The sequence below is a fragment of the Phoenix dactylifera genome, chromosome 1 (assembly GCF_051530095.1).
Source record: "Phoenix dactylifera cultivar Ajwa chromosome 1, Ajwa_hap1_PhDact_Kaust_v1.1, whole genome shotgun sequence".
Taxonomy (NCBI): Eukaryota; Viridiplantae; Streptophyta; class Magnoliopsida; order Arecales; family Arecaceae; genus Phoenix; species Phoenix dactylifera.
The window spans coordinates 14,223,134-14,248,625 of record NC_143190.1 but is presented as its reverse complement, the minus strand read 5'-3'; the positions used below and the strand labels follow the sequence as shown (position 1 = coordinate 14,248,625).

The following is a 25,492-nucleotide window of genomic DNA, read 5'->3' as shown; positions in this document are numbered from 1 at the left end:
AAAAAAAAAAAAGTTTTGTACTATCGACCTGTGCATACCCAGCCTGGACTACTACAAAATTATTACCTGGACTACTACAAAATTTATTTATTAATTATAAAAATGGGAAAAAAACTTATCATGCAAAAATATATATATTTATTTATGAAGAACGTAAACCCAACAAAATTTCCACGCCCACGAATCAAGCAGCTTCAAAGCATGCAGCTCACACTCCCCTTGAGAACAGTACTAACACGCCTCTCGAGAGACATTAACCGATTTCCATGCTCGATGTCAAAGCCACAATGCATTATTTGAGCAATGTAATTACAAATAACAATATAAAGCAAATTTTCAGAGAACTAACATGTCAAGCCCCCTCTACAAACTCCAGGGGCGACTAGGCCTGCACACATGAACCCTTAGATATATGAATTGAAGAACGGTGGCATGCTCAAAGAGTTTCTTATACTTTTTGAAAGTTTAAAATGATCAGAGAGAGAGAGAGAGATACCATTGGTGCGCCAATCCAGATGCTGTGTTATCCCTAATCCAAATATTGTGTCATCCCTCATAACTTACAATGTAAGTTGAATGTCCATGGAGAGATGCAAGCACGAAAAGAAAACGAGCGCACATCAAGCTCTTAAATCTAATAATTGAGCAAAGCACCCCCTAAATTTAAAATTCCTTCCCTCTACAAGATTAGAAAAGGAAAAAAAAGAAAAAAGGGGGAAAACGGTAGTACATGCTACTGCTGATGCTGATAATAATCAGCCCTGCTGCCTCCGACCACAATGGAAACCAATTACAGGTCTGACTTGAAAACAAATAGAACCTTCCCACCAATTATACATCCCTTTCCCCAGAAACCACCAAGCTTAGCAGCCTGAAATAAAATGTCAATCTAATCATAGGATCTCGAAGAAATATCTGCTTCACAACCTCATTTAGCAAGCATACACCTGCTTCCAGAAATCAGCAAATTGCTTCCTTCAATAACTGCTTCATAGGAAATAATCAGGCGTTCTACGAGTTACATCAGGTTCTCCTCTCCTGGAGGCTGGCTCAAACTGCAAGCATGAGACAAGGTAAATTAACAAGAATTCCATCAGAAATACTACAGGCAGTAGCTATAGACACGACACCAGTCCAGTCAGGACATTCATCGCAATAAGCAGTCCACAGGTCACCTAGCGGAAGCCCCACCAACAAGCAGGAACTTAGATAAAATTTAGCAAAGAAATCAACATTTGGACTATTTACAACAGAGATTGTCTGAAGATCCAAAGAGTTCTGGCCATTATCAGTAAGCAAAACAAAGACGGCATGTCAAGATCACTGAAGAATTGAGGATGTCAAAAGCTTGATGCACATGGCTGCGCAGATTAGGACACTGAACCGAGCAAGTTGAGCATAGACCCTTCACGAAAGCCCCACTTGACAGATAAAGTGACCTGCTTGCACTCAATGAGTATTGCAAGAACATCCATGGGACATTTGTACATGTCATGTAGATGGCCCTAACCTAATAACGCCTACATTTGTAATTTCATGTTCCTTATAATATTATTTGGCAATATTTTCAGCATGTCAACAAAATGCATCATGAATCTCAGATGGACAAATTTAGATAGAAACTTCAATAACCTTGAGCAAGCAAAATCATTTGTTCCCTAAATACCTAGAATTACAATGTTCAGAGCAGTGCCAAGATCTTAATGCAACATGCAAATCTAGTATCTAGATAATGTCCAGACCCATTAATCCGAGTGGTTTTGTTTTTTTTTTCTTCGAAGAGGGGGGAAGATCTACCTGGGTAAATGTATGCCCCTTGCAGTCGTCAACTTCCAAGATGGATGCCATATTCCCACAGCGGTAGCAATAATTAGGTGCACTGAATATGGTTACCACTTTTTGTTCCTGTTTATAAAACCAAATAATAATCAGCAAAAGATGAACTTCTAAATCACTAGAACAGAAGAAACACAAATATAAATAATGTTTAGTGCAGAATAAAAAAATATAAATAATGAAGAATGGAAAATTACATGTCCCCAGTTGTATCCTTCCATGACCAATTGATGAGCTCTGGCTATCAGCTTAAGGTTGTTGGTATGGTTAAATTGCTCAGATATATCCTGAAATTACCAAATTGGCATGGTAATGAAAGCGATCCACAATAAGAACACAGAAAAGAAAAGCAAAGTCACCATACTTGGCCAAATGTATATCCAGCACCACGGGGAGAAATACCCCACCCACATCTGTCATCTGGGTCAGACCATAGAAGATCACACATTGGCCCCTCATGAGGAACTTCTTGAACACGATCGAAGTTACGTATGTTATCCAGGGTCTCAATAGATGGAGATAACCCACCATGCAAACAAAATATTTCTGATTCAACCTGCATAGTATACAGCAACCAAGATGTTTCGGTAATGAGAATAACATATATTATTAGTTTTAAAGGACTAAGAGGGAATGAATCAAAAGCCTGATGAGGACCAAATAATGACCGGTGAACTTGAAAAAGTCAAACATCAAATAGCAATGTATTCGCTAACTAACATCACATTGCATGCAAAATATTTATCAGAAAGGACACCCTCGTATAGATAAGTCATTTTGGAACAGCTTTCTAACTCCTCCAAAAACTGAAAAAAGTCAACTAGGGAAAAGCTCCAATTTGGAGCTTTTAGGCAAAAGCTCTACTTGAGACGGGTTGAGAAGTTGTTTCTTCATCCGAGAAGCCCTCGTCATCACTGCCTTTATGCTCTAAATTCTAAAAAGCTTTCCAATATTTGGACTCCGTGGGAGCTTTTTCCCTTCCATGGCAGGCTTCAACAGAGTAGGAGTATCCAATTGAACAAAAGGTAGCTCAATAGATAGGGGTATTGAATGAGTCCGCTAGCTAGCTTCCTCGAAAGAAGCACGAGCGTAACGGGTTTGAGTCCTAGCAACAAAATGTTTTCAAAAAATAATTTAAAATACTTTCTATTGTGATAATCATTTAAGTTGGTATCTTTGTTGCTATAAACATGCAGTTAAGGATTTTAAATTTATCTATTATGTTATTAAGATTAAGATATAAAAATAATTTATAAATTAACAATACTTCATTATAACAATTCTGATAATACATCATAATAATATGATATAATATTCTATAAAAAATAATATTGTATTGTATTTATTATATTATGTTGTATTGCATTATAACAATATTATATTATTATCATTATTATTTCCTAATAAATAATTGCATTACAACACTAAAATACCATTATATTATAATTTGATCTCGAAATATCTGCATCATAACCCTTTCTAGTAAGGTAGGTGGCACCAACATTCTTGAGACCGAATGGCATCACTGTATAGCAGTACGTACCGAATAGAGTTCTAAAGGACTGTGCCTTTTGTCGTCTGGATCCATTTTTCTTTGGTTATACCTAGACAAGCCATCCATGAAAGACAGATGTTCATATCTGCAGGTATTGTCTATCATGATTTCAGCGATCGGTAGAGGAAATGGATCTTTCCGTTCTAATACTCTATCCGAGAGTTATCAGTATTTATCAAATCTGTTCCTATCTAACGGAACGCCATTGGATCAAATGACAAAGACATTGTTGAGAAAGAGATGGCTTTTCTCGGATGAAATGAAACATTTGACAGGAGAAAGATTTCCCATTCCTTAGCCGTAAAGATATTTGGCCATGAAAAAGGGATTAAGTGGAATAAACAGGATTGGCCAGGTGGTAGAGTCGTGGAAACACTTGTTTATTCCATATTTTGGACCTTAGCTCCATGGAACAATATGCTGCTGCTGAAACATGGAAGAATTGAAATAGTATAATAATATCATATCATAATACAATAGTATTTCAATATTTTATTAAAATAATAATATCATATTAGTATATTATAATAGTATTAATGTAACATAATAATGTTATTAAAATATTATCATATTCTTATAATATACATAAAAAAATATAATTTATTATATCATCTAGCTTAAAATAACAAAATATATAATTTATAAGTCAAGGATACTTTATAAACACAGTTTTTGATAGCACAAACTAGTTAGACAATTGAAAGCACAACATAAAGTCCGTTATTGTCATTTCCTGATCCTAAAAAGTACTGTCAGTTTGGTTGCATAACGGATATTAAAGTTCTGCGACACTTCAAAAATATAGTAACCAAACAGTAGATTCTTATTGAAATCCCTACTAGCAAAAGTTCTACTGCCCAAATCGTCCATAGACAAAAGCTATGCTACCTAGCGCAATGCCAAACGAGACCTTAATCTTAACAAGCAAGACACACAATCTGTGCTGTAATATGTCATATTTATATTAATGTTATGGAATCAACAGTTTGGCATGCCGGGATGATCTAAGTCAAGAAAAAGACAACTTTCAGACAGCATTTCCAACAGCAAGCAGTGACAACCTTAGCGAAAGCTTTTAGGAATAAGTCTCCCGTTATAACAAATACTTTAAACATGCTATAAAAGGAGATGCTGTCCATTAATTTAGACAGGATCTCCTTAAAATAGCCCAATACAATATGCAAACTCATAAGTGGAGTTGTGGCAGGGGAAAATTGATCCAATCACCTAATAATATTGCCGATGAGATGTAACTTGGACATATCCTACCATCAGTATTAGGCCCACCTAATGCAGAACAGCTGAGAAAATACTGTTCAAATAGTAGGGGTAAAATTACATATTATATGAGATATTTGCATTTTCCAGACCACAATAGAACCACCATCAAACAATATTAGTGGGCCTAATTGAAAGAAATAGAAAGTAAGAAAAGAAATAATGTATAAAATGCAAAGGAATTTCAGGAAATGCTAGAGTACTAACCAATGCTGTCAGTGGGAAATAATCAAAAAGATCCGTGAAGATCTTCCATACATTTGCATTACCATATCTGCCAACAAATAAATAAAACAAATATCAATAAACTTGACTTTATTTAAAAGCAAGTTTGGAATGCAAACAATGTTCTCATTAGAACATTTTACAAAAGCTTAAATATCTGAAAGCAAGTGCAAAAAGGCAAAGCATGATCTCATAAGGAAGCTCTAAAGAGAGCATGCCGCTTGCATGAATGTGCCAGAGAGAGAAATGAAAGAGAGAGAGAGAGAGAGCATACAAGTAGGATTTAAGCCCAAAGCTCATTTATATATCGAATGCAAGCAACTAATCATGTTATAGAATGTTTACATGCATGTAAGCACTTAAATTGCCTGCGTTACACAATGGGGCATCTTATAAACTTCCAAAAGTCCTACTTTAAAAAAAATGTTATTAAGTGCATGCCATCCTCTAGAATAATGTAGATTTTTTTTAAAAAGCTACATTTATTTGTTTAAATAATGTCATTACACTAGTATACAGCAATTAAACTTGGTCTAGGTTTAGAAAAAGGGTAGCTGAAAAAGATACTTTAATTGTTGATTTTGTGAGCACTCCATGCAAAGGGAAGTATATGTGCATCTTTGAGTACACAACTCACAAGGTATCAAACCACCTTATACAAATAAAAAATTCCACAGGAAACCAGTCAAGTGAAACTATATGGTCGCATTCATTATCCAGAATATGGCCTAAAAGGCAAATATCCAAAATAAATAGCTCTTTTATTAGCTCAAGCCATTAGATGCATGGGCACATGCAGGCCTGCTCCAGAATTGCATTGAAGCAGCCAATGTTTACAACTAGGATATCTTTAAAAGAACAACTAACACCAAAAGTAGACAATACACATGCTATATACGCATATTGAAAAATAAATTCTAAAATAAAAAATTAGAAGTTAACTACACATCAACTTTTGATAGTTGATCCAGTTTAATCTTAAGTACGAGACAGGTATAATAGATCAGCAAGGTGCAGTAACTTATGTCGCACGGAATTTTGACAATATCATGTCCACCTTTCTTGTGCACCTAAGTTAAGCAGTGCAGCAGAACAAGGAAAGGTAATCCAATAGTTAAAGAGTTTATCAATCTCAAGACCAAGAAGCAATGGATAATGTATTAGATCAACAACAGAAAAGATAAATTCCAAAATGCAAAGAAGGAACTCACTTTCGTAAGCATTCATCATAAAATCCATAAACTTGGGTAATCTGCAATTCAATAAATCATTTTTCAGTTCAAACTCCGCAGATTTAAGCATCAACAACTGATTACTCATTATACCCTACTTAAGACCTCAATGAAAGAGCTAAGTTTGTCAATTCAATTTTAACCAAAATGATGTCAACAAAAAACTAAAACTATATACCTGACGACTTTCATGGTTTCCTCTAAGGATGGTAATTCGTTGTGGATAGCGCACCTTCAGGGCCACCAATAGCTGTCAATAAAAAACAATCAGTTCTCTACCAAATTCTATGAAGTGGCTTGACAAAATAACAATCTAAATATGACAAACAAATTACCGTAACAGTTTCGACGGAGTAGTAACCACGGTCTACGTAATCACCCATAAATAAGTAATTCGTATCTGGACACTAAATAATTTTAAAAAACAGGTATAGTCAGAAATATTGCAGAGAATTTCTAACTTCTGAATTTGAAGAGAGCGCTTAATTTACCCGTTTATAAAAAGAATGGTTTATAGCTAAGAATTGATGCAGTTGAAACATGATTGAGAAAGAGTGAGAGAGAGAAAGAGGGTAGTACCTTCCCTCCAATTCGAAATAGTTCTGCAAGATCATGAAATTGCCCATGAATGTCACCACATATTGTTACAGGGCTTTTCACAGGCTGCAGTTCCGGAAGTTTGAAAGCTTAGTTTTCGAAGAAAGCAATGGGCTTATTTTAAGTTTGCAGGGAGGTTGAAAGTTCCATCAATTAAGTGGAATCATCAATTATACAACTTAAAAAGAAAAACTAATCATATCAATTTTCAAGTTTAAAATCCATGCATAGAACACTGTTTACCTTAAAAATTCAACAAATATTTTTTAAAAAGGCAAAAACAACATTTCCTACATATAAACACTAAATAGAAGATTGAATCATGATTGAGATCAACATATTTTCGAAGAAGAAATATTGTTTGACAAGAAACATTCCGCATAAGATCATCTCAATCGCAAATGGTATAGCCATCAAATATTGGCCTCTAATTTCATTGAGTCTATGGAACATAAGTATAATACAATTCAAGCTCACAAGGTCAATTTAAACTTCATTCTCAATGGAATAACAAAAATGGAACAAAAATAGAACAGCCATTTTCAATATGTCCAAGGAAATGCCTCATCATGGGCACATTGGTACCATGCAGAAGTTTGATGCAAGCGGCTCAATCAAAAGATTGCAAAAAAATACAAACAAAAAGATTGCATAACTATGAAAGTATATTCCATTCCGTTAAAGCAGAGATGGAGAGTCATGTTACATTCCTTTGTTCCTATACTGATAGATAAACATAAGCCACAGAGTTGGCTCAAAAAAGAACAGGAAAGAAAAAACTGAATAGTCATCGTGTAAAATCTATTGTACAACTGCCTAAAAACCATGTTAGAGCCTAAAATATAACTTAACCTAGAAAAGACTGACCAAGAAAGTCAAAGTTGCCATATCATTCTAAGCAAGCTAAAAAGTTAATAGATAAACATGAACTTTTTAACAGTTTTTTTCTGAAGCATCACTTTAGTGAGATATTACATCACAAACTTAAGTGTATGAGCTGACAAAACATTTGTCCCATCGTGAAAGTGCGACAAATGGATAGAAAACAGAAAATTTTGTATTTTCAACCTTATCCAAACTTCCTCTTTAAATCCAACAATATGATTCTTGCATATTGTCTCACCTAATTTTTATACCTAAACCCTATAAGTAAAAGCAAAAGGTAATTACAAAAGGTGAAGAATATTGACAGTAAACATGATCTACACAAATGTGCATCTGACATCAATTACTTCGTTAATACATGAACAAATAAGAAAAATAAAGTTCGCCGTCTCGGTATCGGACGCCGTACCGGTGCCACACAAGCACAATATTAATATGGTATGAAATCTTTTTGGCATACCGACACTCGGTACGGCACCCGTACCAGATAGCGATACTGAACCAGTACGAACTTTTTTTTGATTTTATTGAAATTTCATTTTACAGAATAAATCTGAAATTAAGGTACGGTACGTCCTGTACTATCCGGTTCAGGATGATACGGTGTACCACGAAGAAAACTTTGAAAAAACATACTGATCAAACAAGCAGGCCTTACCTGAACATTGCTTTCTTCCATCAGAATTTCTTTTGCCTTCTCACACAAAACCCTAACCTGTATGAATGAGATTTTAGAAAATTTGAAAGCTAATTCAAGTCTATATCCTAAGTGACAAAGTTTGAATTCTGGTTCAATAATAGCAACCACTTTGAGTGAAATGGCTAAAAACAGATATGTAATGTGTAATTAAGTACAAAGCAATTATGAAAAGTCAACTGACATTTTTTTAGTAATTTAAATATTCTTAAAAAATCTAAGACAGCAAAAGAAAGACATAGAAGAAATGAGAGTTTCTTACACAAATTACATGGCATTTCACTTTTTTTAAGGTCCTGTTTAGTTGCCCAGACACATTATATTGGGGGTTCTCTCCCACCCTGATGAGAAAGCATGAGATGACATGGAAGAAAGGAGGATTAGCATGAAAACTGATCCTAAGCTTCTAATATTTATTAAGAAAATCACTGTTATTTGATGGGTAGTAACATCCCAACAAATCTCAAGATTGCTGAATTAAGGGCATCTACCTAATCCCTCCAAAATTTTCTCTTCCTCAGCCATTTTACTCGGCCAATTCCACTTATATGAAAGATATCGCATGGTATAGTGGTCAAGCATTCAGGTGTTGGTGTCAGCAAACACGAAATTATGGGGAGGATGTTTTCATGAATTGGTATGGGTGTATGGATGAAATTAGGTTTCTAGAGTCTTTTTGTGATGAAGGGTGGTGATGAAAAAGCTAGAGGTATTTACGATGAGGCAAGAATAAGGAATGAGGTTATGAGAATTGTAAGATGAATGTCATAGGCCAAAAAGTATGTTTTGGGGCTTGGGATAGATTGTACAGTGCAAGTAACTACACGTTTGTTGCCCATGGAAGAAAAAATTTTCGCACATGGAATGTTTCAAATTTGCTAGCACAAACTATATTTTGAAGAAAGTCTTGTGCTTTATGGTACAGTGGTAAGACATCATATAACCGCTAAACGAGTGGAAACAGAGGTTGATAGGACATGCATCCTAGAAATAAGGCAAAAGGATAACCAAGTGGGTTTAGGAACAAGGAGGTATGGAAGAAGAATAACGAGGAGGATTCCCCTACCTATGGCTCATTATAGATTGTTAAGGATTGTGCTATAGTGGAGGAGAAAGCATCCAAGTTCAAATGGGTTTGCTTGTGTTGGAAAAATTTGACAATGTATGCTAGACTTGCACGAAAAGTGTTGCAGAGAGCATAGGTACTTGCATAGATAAGATCTGTAAAGATAAGTCTCATACAGGGAGGATGCGCTCATTTTGTAGTTTCATTGATCTCAATTTTAAGGTGGTTATTTAGACCATTAAGAAATCCAGATGGAGACAACGTCTTTTGTGGGATGATGGGTGGGCTTTTTTTCGCAAGTTTTTTTTTCTTTTTCTTTTTTTTGAGGGGGGGGGGGCGTCAAGGTTTTAATTGAAGGTAGTCAGAGTAGGAGTCAACTTCCATGTTTCAAATGTTTTATGAAGTCCTTGGGAATTGCCAATGGAAACCTTAAGAGGCTAGAGAAATTTGAAGGCACATTGAGTGGCATAAAGCAGGTTGACTAAAGCCTCGGATCCTTGTATGGGAGTAGGTTTTAAGAATTCCAAACATTAAAAGTCGCCAAAATATGATTATGGACCTCAGAATCCTCCAGTCCAAGCAAAGAAGGGCCATCATGTAGGTGAGAAAAAAAATGGGTTGGAAGAGCTACCTAAAGTTATTTGAAATATTCGGGGGCCCTTTCAGCTGGATAGAGCATATGAACTTTTGGTGTAAGGTCTTATCAGCATTGGAAGGAGGTCGAAAGCTCCTTAAAGTGTCCATAATTAAATTACCTAACATATTAAAAAGAATTGCAGTTTGGAATCTAACATCAGCCAACTATGAACTCCCCAATTCTCTTTTCAATTACCCACTCATATATAAGCGAATGATGCTTGAGAGTTCCCAGATAGATACCACAAAGTAAAAGCATGAATCAGGTATTAATATTGATTTTTCAGCATATTCAGTGTCCATATAAAGCCCTATAGATGGGACCATGGGGCTTTGGATCCTGTTGTATTTGCAACTTAATTAAAATGGAATCAAGGGGTGGAAAGAATGCAGCAAGTTCAATATGCAAATACCAAGGTACCACAATGCCACTAATATGGCACCTATTTATCTTCAAATTCTACGCAAATACTCCTTAATATTTATAGCAACATTTTCCTTTGTAAAGGCAGTAAGTTTTGGAAAGCAAATACATGTATTACTTTTACACGTAATACTTAAATATTTCAAACAACCTTTTGTTTATGCAGATAAGAAAACCAAGCAGTTATTATGATAAACTAGCAACCAGATATATAGGATTAGATATGGATAATTGCAACAGTCACTATAATAAAACAGAAAATGGAACAAGTAATTCATGAATCATCGTGCTTTGAATAGTATAATTCATATGATGTTTTCATGTGCTAATTTGGCATGAAAATAGCATATGTTTCGTACTACTGGAGCAAATATCTTCCAATCTAGTGCATTACACAAATGCATGAGCACACATGCACAAGCATTTACACATATATATCCATACACACACAAACACACACACAAACACACACACATATATATCTATTCAACTTTATGTTGTTTCAGGAAAAAAAAAACACTTCACCAAGAGTTGTGCGACACCTCTCGGAGTACTTTAGATAATAACTAATTTTAAGAGAAGAACTACTTTAGGTGTTTAAACATAGGAATCCTCCTCCGCTTTTTTGCGGGTCAGTGATAGCTCCACTCGTTCCACAGGATCCTCATAAAGTATGCAAAAAGATGGGAACCATTTGTGTTGATAAAAACCATTAGACCTCACGACAAAGAAAAAAATCTGAGATTTACCCAAATCCTGCAACTAAGTAAGATACCAGCGAGCGGAAACACTTTTTCCGCATCATGAGATCCCATCTCACTCTACGACCCAACTCTTGCAATAAAGGAAAAAGATTTGAGAAGATCCAGCACATCCGCCCATATATTCCAAGCAAAAAGGCCCGATCTCCTCTTAAAGTCCAGTCTCCCTTAAAAAACAAACCCCGGCCCCCCGAAACGTGATCTTTTCACAGATCGCTCAAAACACACCTCGTTGTCCGCCGGAAAACACTCGCACCAGCCTTGATCGGTCGAAACGCCGCTCCGATTCGAGCACCAACAACGAGAATTAAAGGAATATACAGGAAACAAGAACCCAACTGAATTCCTTTCCAGATTAAGCATGGAGATACGGAGATAGAGAGAACCTCTTGTTCGGAGAGGGGCTTGCACTGCATGAGCTGCGCAATCTGCTCGTCAAGGTTGCCATGGGAGCTCGCGGGCGCCGGATTCGCGCTCATCTTCGCCTCCAGCTCACGCGACGCAGCCGCGGGGAACGAAACCCTAACCCTAGATTTCGCCGCTTCCCGATCTCAATCCCCTCTCGTTTCCTCTCTCTCTCTCCCTCTCTCTCTCTCTCTCTCTCTCTCTCTCGGCGCTTCAAAGGCGAGCAATGACGAAGGGGAGGAGAGAGGGAGAGGAGAGGAGCGCTCGGTCCTGGAGCCGGAGGAAAGAAAAGGAGAACCCTCGCCCTTTCCACCCGTGCCCACTTTATTTGTGTCGTTCATGTGAGAGATGAGAAAATCGATCAGAAACAAAATTAGAAATAAAATAACAATAAAGCCTGGATGGGGATCGGCTGCCTCCCATCGAACAGCACGTGCCATGTATTACTGGTTTGTCTCGGTAATTGTCACGGAAACTAGTTGGTTTTCTAAAGTTTGTTCGTGCATGGGAAAAAAAGCTTAGGAGTTCATCTTTTACTCCGTGATACATGGTTGATAGTGAAGAAAGGATTTACTTTTCAGATTATGCATGTATATCATGAGGCAAACAGGGTAGCAGACTAAATGGTGGTGTATGTTGGAAGCCACTCAAAAGGTACCCTATAGGTTGGCATTCTGAGACCTTTTGTTTGCAGATTTTGCTAGATGTATTCGTACCCGTGTAATATGAATTATCCGTTTTTAGTATTAAAAAAAAAAGCAAACATTTTACATCATATCTAACACCTTCCATAGTTCACCAGGGAAGTAATGTGACTCTATTATTATTAAACTAATTTTTTTTGCAAAAAATCAGTCAATATTAGACAATATACCAGTTTCGGACTCTCTTTGCCTCCAAACATTTTGAACAAAAAAATCTCATAACGCAAGCCCAAAACAATATAAAACATTTTTTATTTTATTTTTTATTTTATTATTAATTTATTAAGAACATATCTACTGTATACTAATGAATAATATTATATTCTTAAAATTATATATCAATTTATTTAAAAATATATATTAATTTGCTATATAATTAATTTATTTGTGTGTTATGGGGCTATATAGTGCATATTGGTAAAATTTATATCCTGAAAATGAGAAAGAAAGGGGATGCTAGGATTTTTTGGTAATCACGAAGACTCCATTGGTAAGGAAGATGTTTAATTTTTAGACATTTTTTTTAAGATTGATTTTAGAAAAAATATGGTAAAATAAGAAGTTTCATAAATTTTCTCTTGGATTTCAGAGATTTAGGCTGCTTCTGGTTCCTAGCGGATATACGGGGAGTAGATGTTGAACGAAACAAGATGGGAATCTGGGAGGACCCATCAATTTTGTTTTGTGTGTGTGCCGTCAAACTAAACAAGAACGGCATGTGATGTGTCAGCTCTACACAGTTACGTACGTTGCAAACTTCTAGTTGGTCACATTACCATAAGCCTTTTTAGAGATCCAAGGCATTCATGTAACTTATAATCTTTAAATAAATTGATGGTAAAGGTCATTTTGTTTTGTCCTTGGTAAAATGTCTTCAATGCCAATCATTTTCAAGTAGACGAAGAGTTGGTTTTTTCTCTGCTGGATTTGTAGGCGATTTGGGGTCATGACGAGAAGTGCCTTTTTCTAAGGAATGTAATATATGCAACGTAAATAATGATATTATAGTGTTTTTTTTCTCCTGCAACCGTTGACTACTAGACATGTTTTGGTACCAATTACTGCATTCTTATCTGTTTGATTAAATTTTTATAAGATATAAATGATCGGTGAATTGAGATCATGAAACGCACGTTTATAGCCCACATGCGAGTGCAATTTATGTGTTATTAGTCCAGATGCATCTAAACCTCACTCGCCTCTTTATCCTTCTGCGCAATCATCCGGAGTCTTTGCCAATGTATTGGTATTTTCACCCTCTTCTATCTTTTAGTTCATGTCATTACAGTCATTTACAGTCAAATTACTAGCATATATCTATTGTGACAGCACAAATTTTTCGAGATGGATGCCTCCATAGCCATGAATGCTCGAAACTTTGAATGTCGCATTTAAATGAGAATGAGATCTACTTCATCATCAACCATTAGATGGAAGGTGGATGATGCACCAATATGCACGTGGGCATATTGGTTTTTAATTTTAAGATTGAGTCATACAAATCTAAAAGTAATTTTTCTTTATAAAGCATTTATGTATGACACGCACATAGAGGAAAACCTCAATACTAGTGTCTTCAACCTAATTGATCTAGGTGAAACATGGTAAAAAATAAAATACTACTTATCTCTCTCTCTCTCTCTCTGTCTATCTATCTATTCATCTATCTCTCTCTATGTTTGTCTACCCTATTGGATTTGCCACCGAAGAATGTAGCCTTTTCCGAATGCCATAAAATACTAGGCGACTAATATGATATGGTTAATTGTATTGATCTGAACACACATATAGCATTTTGACAAAATCATTGCAAACAAGATTTTCCTTCATGGAAGGGTGCATATATTTTTTTTGTTTGAAAAATGAAATATAAATTATGCTACATTTGCAGGGAAAAAAGCTAACACACCTTGTACACTAAATATCGAGAACAATATGCTTAGTTACAAAGCTAAAAATAGAACATACAAGCATAAGTATGAACAGTATCTTGATCATCTTCATGCACTTTTCACCTCCAGCAATATGATGGGTGTTCGTCCTTTTCCTGTCTACCTAAAAATATGCTAGACAGATCGTTGTTAGAACCGACGAACAAAAGTTAAATTTAATTCTACTCTTACCTTCCTTACTCGAAGAATAGTGGTTGTAAGAGGTCGATCCACAGGGAGGCGATTGGAGTTGCTTAAAAATTAGAACGTTCACTCGGATTTGAAATCGATTTTTGAATGATAGAAGAAAAACATTATTTTGGGGATGTTGAATAATTCTCTAGTTGAAACTAACTAAAAGACAGGTGCTTAGATTCGAAAAGCATTTATTTAATTAATCAAAGAAGAATTTTGGCATAAATTAAAATAGACAACACTAGGAAGATTGAAGCTTAGAATATAAATTTTATATATAAAAAAAAAGTTAAATATATTGCATCAAAGAAAAATTAAAAGATTGCATAATTTGAAGAACGTAGATTGAAAACAACAGAAATTACAACTTTAGCATGAATAAAACTAAAAATCCCAAAACACTTGCTCTCAAAATAAAACTCTTAATAAAACAAAAAAGAAAACTAAAAAAAAAAAACAAACAGAACATGCTCTGTTTTCAAAAGAGAAAACAGAGCATTTCTCTTCTTCTTCCCCAAACCGAACTCTCCTCCCGAGCCGACTCCTTCTTCTCCCCCTGGCTCTATTTCTTGGCCTCCACCGAGCACACCCCACATTACTTCTCCTCCCCTCTTCTTATAGCCCCTTGGAGATGCGGTGGAGGCTGGATCAGTCGGGCAGATCGCGGAAGGGAGGCTGGAACTTGCTTCTTTGGGCCACGGATGCGGGATCGCCGGAAGGGGCGGGCTTCCTTCTTCGGGCGCTGCTGGGAGCTGAAGAGGAAGATGGGGACGCGGGCTTCCTTCTTCGGTTGCTGGGAAGGATGCGGAATCACGGAAGAGCTGGGATCTTCCGTGATCGATGGGAGGAACGCACGGAGGGGCTGTGAGTCGGGCGTTGCTGGGATCACGGGCGAGCTGGCACGGACGCTTGGATGCGAGGGAATCGCTGCGGGATCGTCGGGATTGGAAGCGGAAGAGGGGGCTGGGGCTTCCTTCTTCGGGTGCTGATGTGGGATCACGGAAGAGGGAAGTCGTCCGGGATCTTTGCTGGGATTTGGACGCTGCTGGCACGGTGGCTGGCACGCGGTGGGAGAAGCGCGGACGGCTGGAGCGGAAATGGTGCTGGGATTTCGGGAGGTGGATCCATGGGTGCAGAGGCGGAGGCTGCCGTGGGACCACCGCTAGCATCACGGGATGGAAGTTGATGCTTGGATCTGGGAGGAAGACGTGGATCCGTGGGTGGGGGACGCGAGATGAGATGCGGATGCTTCACGGGCGGATGAGTTCGAACGGGCGCTTGGGATCATTCCTTCCCCCCTGATCTGGAAGGGAAAATGTTGGCGGCTTGATTTGGGAAGGAGCTGGGAGATACCAAGTTCCATTCAATTAGTCATATAGATAAAAAAATAGGGTGATATGAAATTTGGCTTGTGGACGGACGGACTGAGTTCGTCACGGTTCATCTGTTCTGACTGGAGGTCTAGTGCAAGTCTTTCATGGGTCACCCAGCACCTTATAGTTATGGTATGGCCAAATTAGATTTGCCCAAAATTATTTCCCAAAAACACAAAAGAAATGGACCGATTCGGATCTGAATCTGACTCGGACCCGACCCGATCTTTAACCGGGTCGGATCTGGGAAGGGATCCTTCTTTAGTCAAATTTGTACTCAATGTGCATTTTATCTCTAATTTATGAAAATCTGTGCCAAACCCAAATATAATATTAATCCAGTGAATTTATCATTATCGGTTAGCAATAATACTAATTTAGGTGACATATAGGTCGCACTTTTGTGCTCTCATCATACCCCCCAACTAGCTTATTGCTAGTCTCTAGCAATTTAGTGCGAAAATGATAAAATAAGAGTGCAAAAGTGTAATTTATTATTAAAAAAAATAGTAAGATAAGTACTCATTTTCGTAGAGCATTACGATTGCACTTAGCATGTGCAACAAGCCTTTAAACCCCTAGGTTACCCTAGTGGACGAGTGTTGTCTCGTGAGGGTTTGCAGTGAAGTTACCCACAAACTTCAATCCCAAAATAAAATTTATTTTATGAAATGAAAGTCTAATTTCAAATACATAACTGATAAGAATTTCAAAAGCACACAAGGTTTTAATTACTAAGTAGCCCAAATTCTAGGTTAGTATGCAATTTAAGTTGAAGTCATTAAGTTTTCCGTTAGGAAGTTGTAAAACTTATTTATACTTGAGTGCTCAGTGAAGTTTGGACCATGCACCAGCTAAGGTTTCGGATCTCCAAAATATCGCTAATATTAGTAGTTTCCAAGAATTGGTCGGAAAAGACCTATTTGCTGATTCAAAATCATCTTATCTGCAGGATTTCGAGAGCTGTGGATGTTTACTTTAATACCTCATGGGTTTTATCTGTAATATTCCAGTTTACTCGAATTTTTACAACGACGGCTTTCACACTATTGTCTTTCTTAAGGTCAATATACATTTTTTTTTTCATCATTTTTTTTTGTTGTTTTTTTTTGTTTTTTGTTTTTGTTTTTTTTTTCATTAAAGAGAAATGATAGTGTATATATTGTGCACTTTTACTCCTGTGATGATTCCTCCATGTAGCGAGCAATTAGTCGACAATTCTCATACCAGTTGGCATGAGGTGTCAGGCATCAAGACTCTCCTACGGACCTATGCTCGGGTTCCTCATCACAAGCCCGCTGACCTTTGACAATAGGTAGCCCTTTTCGATGTACCTGACTAAATCCACCATTTTTTTTTTTTTTGGATCAGAAAAAGATGGTTCATCAGGATTCGAGGTTGCTACCATATTCTCAACACAATGTCGAACCTATACCTTAGAAAATGCAGGCCAGATGTGTTGTGAAATTCAAAGTACTAATTAGCTTACAACTCACTAAAAGGAACTTAATAAAAAGAACTCACTTTGCACTACTTCCAACTAGTCATTGGGCTCTTAGATTTTATATACCTTGTGTGTTGTATATTTTTTTTATTTTAACTAAAAACTTTTTTTTATTTTTATAAAATTCCAATGCTTAAAAATACCCCCAAACCTACATCTAACATTGTCCTCAATGTTAAAGAAAATTTAAAGCAGTAAGAGGACAGAGGAGAGGTTACCTGATATGGGTGGGTAAATTGAAAATTTGGGGCAAAATCCCCCAAACCTGCATGTTAGTAATCTTTTTTTTTTATTTTTTTTATAGAAGATATTTATATGTTGGGTTGCCTCCCAAGAGCGCTAAGTTTTATGTCTTCAGCCAGACAAAATGTAAATCTCCTTTTTTTTTCAACCATTATCTAAGAATGGTTTTGGACAAGTCCGATGAAGAACAGTCGGCTGATGACGATCTATGCTCATAAGGGGAACAGAACTAAGAGGCGCATGCTTGATCCTTTCCTCGGAATGGGCAAGGTAAGCTTCTAAAGGGTCCTTATTATAAGTTTGTAAGAAAGTCTCCTGAACCAGACTTTCAATCATGTCAACTTCATTGATTTCTTTGTCGTCTGGTGGTTGTTTACTTATGTTGAAGACATTAAGCTCGACTTTCATGTTGCCAAAAGATAACTTCAGCATCCCATTTCGACAGTTGATCACAGCATTTGCTGTGGCTAAGAAAGGTCTACCTAAAATTATAGGTGTGTGACTGTCTGGATGTATTGCAGGTTCAGTCTCAAGGATAACGAAGTCCACAGGATAGTAAAACTCATTTACTTTCACTATTACATCCTCTACAATCCCCTTGGGGTACTTCACTGTCCTATCTGCTAAGAAAAGGGTAATATTTGTAGGCTTTAATTCCCCCAAACCTAATTTTTGGTACACATAGTAGGGAAGTAGGTTTACACTGGCTCCTAAATCTAATAGAGCTCTCTGGATGATTGTCTCTCCTATTTTTATTTCAATAGTTGGGCAACCAGGGTCTTTGAATTTCGGGGCAATCTGTTGTTGAATGAGAGATGAGGCTTGTGCAGCCATAACAGCTTGCCTAGGAATACTGGTTTTTCTTTTGACCGTGGTGAGGTCTTTCAAGAATTTTGTATAGGAGGGAATTTGTCTTATGGCATCGAGAAAAGGTATATTTATTTGAACAGTTTTAAAGACTTCCATGATTTCATCAAAGTTAGATTGTTTCTTGGAGTCCTGAAGTCTACTGGGAAAGGGAACCTTGGGTTTGTATGTTTCTATGGGTTCTTCCCTCTTTTCCGGTTTGTCCTGTTCTTGACCCCTCTTCTGAATAGGGTTCTTATCGGATTTAGTTTTATTTTTTTTTCATGTTCAGGAAGTTGGACTTTATTGTCCACTTGCTTGCCAGACCTTAAAGTGGTAATTGCCTAGACTTCATAGGTCGGATTTCCATTAGAATTGATTTGATACTGACCTATCTGACCTTGATTTTGTTGTCTACTAGGGTTAGGCACTGGTTGACTAGGTAGTTCACCTTTCTTCCTATCCCCTAGAGAGTTAGCTATTTGGCTCAGACTAACCTCAAGTTTTGCAATTGCTTGCGCATGGAATTGGTTAGTCTGGGCTTGGGCTGTATTGGTCTGTTGTTGTTGCTTGATAAAATCTTGTTGTTGTTTCATCATATTAGCCATCATGGTTTCTAATTGTGAAGGTTGCTGTGGGATAGGGGCATTATAAGGCGGTACAGATGGAACCAAAGGTTGGTTCATTTGTGGTGGACCTATCCTGGGTAAGTTGTTCTGAAAATCTGGTGGACCACCTTGATGCTGAATAGGTTCATTTTGTTTGTATGAGAAATTTGGGTGGAACCTATTATCAGGGTAATAAATTGGGCTGAACGAGTTGGGAGTGGGCTTCTTAAAGGCACTATATGAATTTAGAGCATTTGCTTGCTCGGCCTTTATGGTGGGCAGATTAGGGCAGCACTCCACTAGATGCTCCGGACTGTTACACAAGACACACAAACTATATGACTCGTGTTCCACTTTCATGATGGGATTTGACTCTTTGTATGAACTCGAACTAGTGGAAACAGTAAAAGCATCAAACTTTTTACTTAAATTGTTCATCCTATTCACTAGGTTGGACATAACATTTTTGAGTTCTGGGTCTGTTTTTATTTCATAATTACCTGGTTTTCTAGACCCGAACTCATCTCTATTTACTTCCTCACCATAGCTACTCCAATTTTGGGCGTTCTCGGCTAAGTCAACAAGAAATTCATAGGCTTGATCCGGGGTTTGGTTCATGAACCTACCCTTGTGCATTGACTCAATCATGTTTCTATGTGCCGGAGTTAGTCCTTTGTAAAAGAAATGTACTAGATCAGCCTTATCAAGCCCATGGTGTGGGCATTTGACCAACAAGTCATGGAATCTTTCCCAAAGTTGGAAAAATTCCTCCTCAGATTTGCCTCTAAAAGTTCTTATGGCATCCTTAATTTTTTCAGTCTTTATCATAGGATAGAACTTAGCCATGAACTTCTTAGATAGTTGTTCCCATGATGTGATGGAATTTGAAGCAAGGGAATACAGCCATGCAGCAGCACGATCCTCTAAAGTCATGGGAAACAACCTTAATTTAATACCCTCTTCATCTAAGTTTTGGTTTCTAAACATTTGACAGATTGTCAAAAATTTGTTCAGATGAATGTAGGGTTGTTCACTCTCGAACCCATGAAACTTGGGTAACATGTTTATTGTTGCAGCCCGAATCTCGAATTGGGCTGCATTATTGATTGGTAATACTATGCAAGTAGGGGGACTAGCAGATGCGGGTGCGAATAATTCATTCAGGGTTCTAATATGTTCACCCATTGTAGAGATCGACGGTTGGTTTACAGTTCGCAGGTTATGATGAAAAATTCTGTCAATCTCAGGATCAAATGGGGTTAACTTATCCCTTAATGACCTTCTACCATGCATACATTTTCCACAACTTAATTAGACTCAATTTTTTTTTTAAACAAAATCCTAAAAGATAAGAAGAAGGGCTAGACCAAGATGACCACAATCAACACCACACAACAATTTGACCCTATTAGTCTTAGAGCTAAGTGAGGTTTAGTAGGTTCTTAAATCTAGTTGCATAGAGACTTATCAGGTTAAAAAAAATTCCTGAAATTCTCTCTAGATTAGACAGCTCCTAATCTCCCTTTCAGATTAAGCTTGAGCTTACCAGTTAAGTGATCCAGTAACCAGTGACCAGGAAAGTCCCGGGGTGTGCAGTGGTGCCAGAAGGGATACACCGATACCACAATACCCGTAACAGTTCTCACTGTTGTAAAACTTTCCTAGACATCACCAATTACTAAATCCTCACTGGAGTGGCTTTCAGCCGCTTCTTTCCAAGAGCCTAATTGAGCTCGAAAACCCTAAGGCCGACGTCTAATTTGATTTTAATTTAATTTGGCTTAGGATAAGTATGCAAGGTGGTGATTTTTGGGCTAAGGACAGGTAATGACTTTCCGACCTTATCTTTTTAATGGATTTTGCCCTTAATTACTTTATGCAAATGCTTAATACTAAATGCAGCAAATAATCAATATTTTTTTTTAAAGTTTATGCAATGTCATTAGGTTGTACTGATTAAATGAGCAAGCAATTTTTTTTTTTATTTTTTTTATTTTTCTTAATTTTTAATTTTAATTTTATGTTGTTTTTTTTAATTTTTAATATAGGAATAACTTGAATGTAAACTAAAACTAATCCTTATGCGTCAGTCAATTTTCGAATGCCCGTTGAATAAGCTCTGGAGATTACTCCGTGAGGAGTCCCAATAGAGGTATGATCACCTCGGGGGATTGCACCCTATCAATTACTAGCAAAAATAATATTTTTTTTTGAATTTAATTAATTTTTTTTAACTTTTTTTTTAAATTTAAATTTCAAATTTCGAATCACAGAATTCAAATTTTGAATTTATATTTTTGAATTCTTGAATTTTTTTTTAAAATTTTTTTTTTAAATTTTTTTTACTTTCTTTTTTAGAAAACTTTAATTACGAATTTCAAATTTCAGAATTTAATAACTACGAAATTACTAACTAAAATAATCAAAATAAGAAAAATTAATAAAAATAAAAACTTACTACCGGAGTGCGTTCACTCCGGGCATCCAAAATCTAATTTGATCTTCGTGATCGTTCTTGCTTCTCGATTTGCCTCTCCGGCAACGGCGCCAAAATTCTGTTCGTCCTTTTCCTGTCTACCTAAAAATATGCTAGACAGATCGTTGTTAGAACCGACGAACAAAAGTTAAATTTAATTCTACTCTTACCTTCCTTACTCGAAGAATAGTGGTTGTAAGAGGTCGATCCACAGGGAGGCAATTGGAGTTGCTTAAAAATTAGAACGTTCACTCGGATTTGAAATCGATTTTTGAATGATAGAAGAAAAACATTATTTTGGGGATGTTGAATAATTCTCTAGTTGAAACTAACTAAAAGACAGGTGCTTAGATTCGAAAAGCATTTATTTAATTAATCAAAGAAGAATTTTGGCATAAATTAAAATAGACAACACTAGGAAGATTGAAGCTTAGAATATAAATTTTATATATAAAAAAAAAGTTAAATATATTGCATCAAAGAAAAATTAAAAGATTGCATAATTTGAAGAACGTAGATTGAAAACAACAGAAATTACAACTTTAGCATGAATAAAACTAAAAATCCCAAAACACTTGCTCTCAAAATAAAACTCTTAATAAAACAAAAAAGAAAACTAAAAAAAAAAAAACAAACAGAACATGCTCTGTTTTCAAAAGAGAAAACAGAGCATTTCTCTTCTTCTTCCCCAAACCGAACTCTCCTCCCGAGCCGACTCCTTCTTCTCCCCCTGGCTCTGTTTCTTGGCCTCCACCGAGCACACCCCACATTACTTCTCCTCCCCTCTTCTTATAGCCCCTTGGAGATGCGGTGGAGGCTGGATCAGTCGGGCAGATCGCGGAAGGGAGGCTGGAACTTGCTTCTTTGGGCCACAGATGCGGGATCGCCGGAAGGGGCGGGCTTCCTTCTTCGGGCGCTGCTGGGAGCTGAAGAGGAAGGTGGGGACGCGGGCTTCCTTCTTCGGTTGCTGGGAAGGATGCGGAATCACGGAAGAGCTGGGATCTTCCGTGATCGATGGGAGGAACGCACGGAGGGGCTGTGAGTCGGGCGTTGCTGGGATCACGGGCGAGCTGGCACGGACGCTTGGATGCGAGGGAATCGCTGCGGGATCGTCGGGATTGGAAGCGGAAGAGGGGGCTGGGGCTTCCTTCTTCGGGTGCTGATGTGGGATCACGGAAGAGGGAAGTCGTCCGGGATCTTTGCTGGGATTTGGACGCTGCTGGCACGGTGGCTGGCACGCGGTGGGAGAAGCGCGGACGGCTGGAGCGGAAATGGTGCTGGGATTTCGGGAGGTGGATCCATGGGTGCAGAGGCGGAGGCTGCCGTGGGACCACCGCTAGCATCACGGGATGGAAGTTGATGCTTGGATCTGGGAGGAAGACGTGGATCCGTGGGTGGGGGACGTGAGATGAGATGCGGATGCTTCACGGGCGGATGAGTTCGAACGGGCGCTTGGGATCATTCCTTCCCCCCTGATCTGGAAGGGAAAATGTTGGCGGCTTGATTTGGGAAGGAGCTGGGAGATACCAAGTTCCATTCAATTAGTCATATAGATAAAAAAATAGGGTGATATGAAATTTGGCTTGTGGACGGACGGACTGAGTTCGTCACGGTTCATCTGTTCTGACTGGAGGTCTAGTGCAAGTCTTTCATGGGTCACCCAGCACCTTATAGTTATGGTATGGCCAAATTAGATTTGCCCAAAATTATTTCCCAAAAACACAAAAGAAATGGACCCGATTCGGATCTGAATCTGACTCGGACCCGACCCGATCTTCAACCGGGTCGGATCTGGGAAGGGATCCTTCTTTAGTCAAATTTGTACTCAATGTGCATTTTATCTCTAATTTATGAAAATCTGTGCCAAACCCAAATATAATATTAATCCAGTGAATTTATCATTATCGGTTAGCAATAATACTAATTTAGGTGACATATAGGTCGCACTTTTGTGCTCTCATCAATGGGAATGATTCAACAAAACTTTTGTTTATTTATTGGTATAAATGGCAATAGGTTATGTCTTTTCAAAAGCAAGGATAATTAATATATAAAACCTTGAACCATATATAAGTGGATTCAATATTAGGTCAAAACCTCTCGATTCATACTTACTCATGGGTCATTTTTGTCCATCCATTCAACCCTACCTAATTTATTTTGCAATATTCAATTCTTAATAAATCTAAAATAGCCTACCAAATCTGTTATCTACCATTCTTACCAACTAATTTCCAAAATGATTTGAACAATTAGCATCAACAAAGACTAGTCATTAGAAAAGAAAAAAAAATCCAAATCATGACCTAGCCCAACCTAAATTATTTCAATCTAGAAAGAACTTTATCCTCATAACGAGAGGCAAGTCAAAGCTTTTATCCATAATTGATCTATTTTGAGTTTTTAGATTACAAAATATTGATCATTCTCGGCTCTAAGTAGTAATAATAATAATAATATAAAACTTGACCCAACCCTAGCCTAAATAGGGTAGGGTAGGGTTGGGTTTTTTAGTTGGGTCAATTTTTGCCACGCTATTTCTCCATCACATATATGGATGTCGATTTTTTTTTGCTTTTTCATGTAAAGGAGATCAATAATTGAATTGTAAAATAACATTAGGTTTTCCCTGCCCATACTATGCTAGAGAAAGTAGCTACAAGAGCATGCTATGTATTTGTCTTATGTTAGTCTAGAATACCTAGGGCCTATCTCTTTTATGTTGCTTTATTAGCCCCATGACCTTGCTAGGCATTTAGACCATGCACGACAATTACAGTAAAAGGTTGCAATGCCTTTTTAACATTCAATGCTCTAACCACCTTAATCTTGCATAAAGCGATCTAATCATGATTTTCCTCTCTCCATAATGTCGTCATCCTGTCCTTACAGTCTTGGAATGACAAGATGAGTGCTGCTTCAACCCAATGATTGAGGAGGCACAAGGTCCTCCCTTGGTTGACATCTTGCCCCCCCTATGTGCTTTATTTAGTAATTTCTCTCACCATAGTTTATATTTCCCATATATGAATGATCAGGTAACAATTTAGGATTGGTGGTGCGGACACCAGTACCAGATCAGTCAGCACTCAAATCTACAATTATCATAGGATCCAGCCAATTCAGAGGGTCCAGCTAGTTCGACTTTATTTTGGATTGATTTTATGTTATTTTATTTTATTTTATTTTAGTGGCTTGTTCCTATATTATCATTTGAGGATTTTTATGAGATTTTTTATTTGTAGGAGTCTTTTTGTTATTTTGTGACCCCATATATATGGGTCCATGCACTTGTTTAGAGTTATTGAATGATTGAATGAAATTGTGATTTCTTTCTTCTTAGCTCTGGTGTGTGAAACCCTAAGCAGGCTAGGTGCGAAGTCTAATTCTTCTTCCTCCTCTCCTCTCCTCTTCTTCCTTCTTCTCATTCTCTTCTCTGTGTTGTCCTGCATCAACTTTGGTATCAGGCCCGACTTTGCCTCTGTCGCTAAAGCCCTAGGATCCAGTTCTGAACAGCTCTCTTCTCGAGCCGTGAAGCAGCCAAGTTACGGAAAGAAGCCTCTTCCTTTCCGTGCCTTGCTTGTCCATGGTTCCTTCTTCCTAGAAGTTGATTCCTGGGTTACTGTGGATCGTGGCTGTCCCATGGGCACAAGCCTCATAGGGAAGCAACACCAAAACACACACACACACACACACACACACACACACACACACACACACACACACACATATATATATATATAAATCCTTCCCTCCCATGGACAACCCTTATACCTTCCCCCTATCCCTCGACCGACACCCCAATGCCGTCGCGAGGTTCACCGCCGAGAGCTTCAACCACGCGCCCCATGATCTGACGAAGACCTTCCCGAGCCACCGACCAACTGTGGCTATGCCCGAGCAAGGAGGATGTGCTTAGCCCCGGTTGCGTCCCTGTCACCACCGCCCGTGGTCACATCCGAAAGAGGAGCCCCACCATCTCCAACTGCCGCCGTGCCCCAAGCCGGCATGGCCG

The 25,492-nt window shown here is 37.7% G+C and overlaps 1 protein-coding gene across 1 annotated transcript; it reads right to left on the bottom strand.

Annotated features, from left to right (window-relative positions):
* Positions 1-433: 433 nt before the first annotated feature.
* Positions 434-11,960, bottom strand: LOC103706674 (serine/threonine-protein phosphatase PP2A-2 catalytic subunit-like). Its single transcript, XM_039116220.3, has 11 exons — positions 11,579-11,960; positions 8,267-8,323; positions 6,706-6,789; positions 6,462-6,533; positions 6,305-6,376; positions 6,106-6,146; positions 4,877-4,943; positions 2,201-2,392; positions 2,034-2,123; positions 1,798-1,905; positions 434-1,055 (listed from the first exon to the last, which is right to left on the bottom strand). Exons 1-11 carry the CDS (start codon positions 11,669-11,671, stop codon positions 990-992), a joined length of 942 nt encoding a protein of 313 aa, XP_038972148.2. The 5' UTR covers positions 11,672-11,960; the 3' UTR covers positions 434-989.
* Between the last annotated feature and the right edge of the window lie 13,532 nt (positions 11,961-25,492).

Coding starts and splice junctions, on each gene's coding strand:
- LOC103706674 (XM_039116220.3), bottom strand. CDS start 11,671: ATGAGCGCGAATCCGGCGCCCGCGAGCTCCCATGGCAACCTTGACGAG. Junction 8,324..11,578: donor AGCCCCTCTCCGAACAAGAG/GTTCTCTCTATC, acceptor TCATTCATACAG/GTTAGGGTTTTGTGTGAGAA. Junction 6,147..6,304: donor GAAACCATGAAAGTCGTCAG/GTATATAGTTTT, acceptor ATTGAATTGCAG/ATTACCCAAGTTTATGGATT.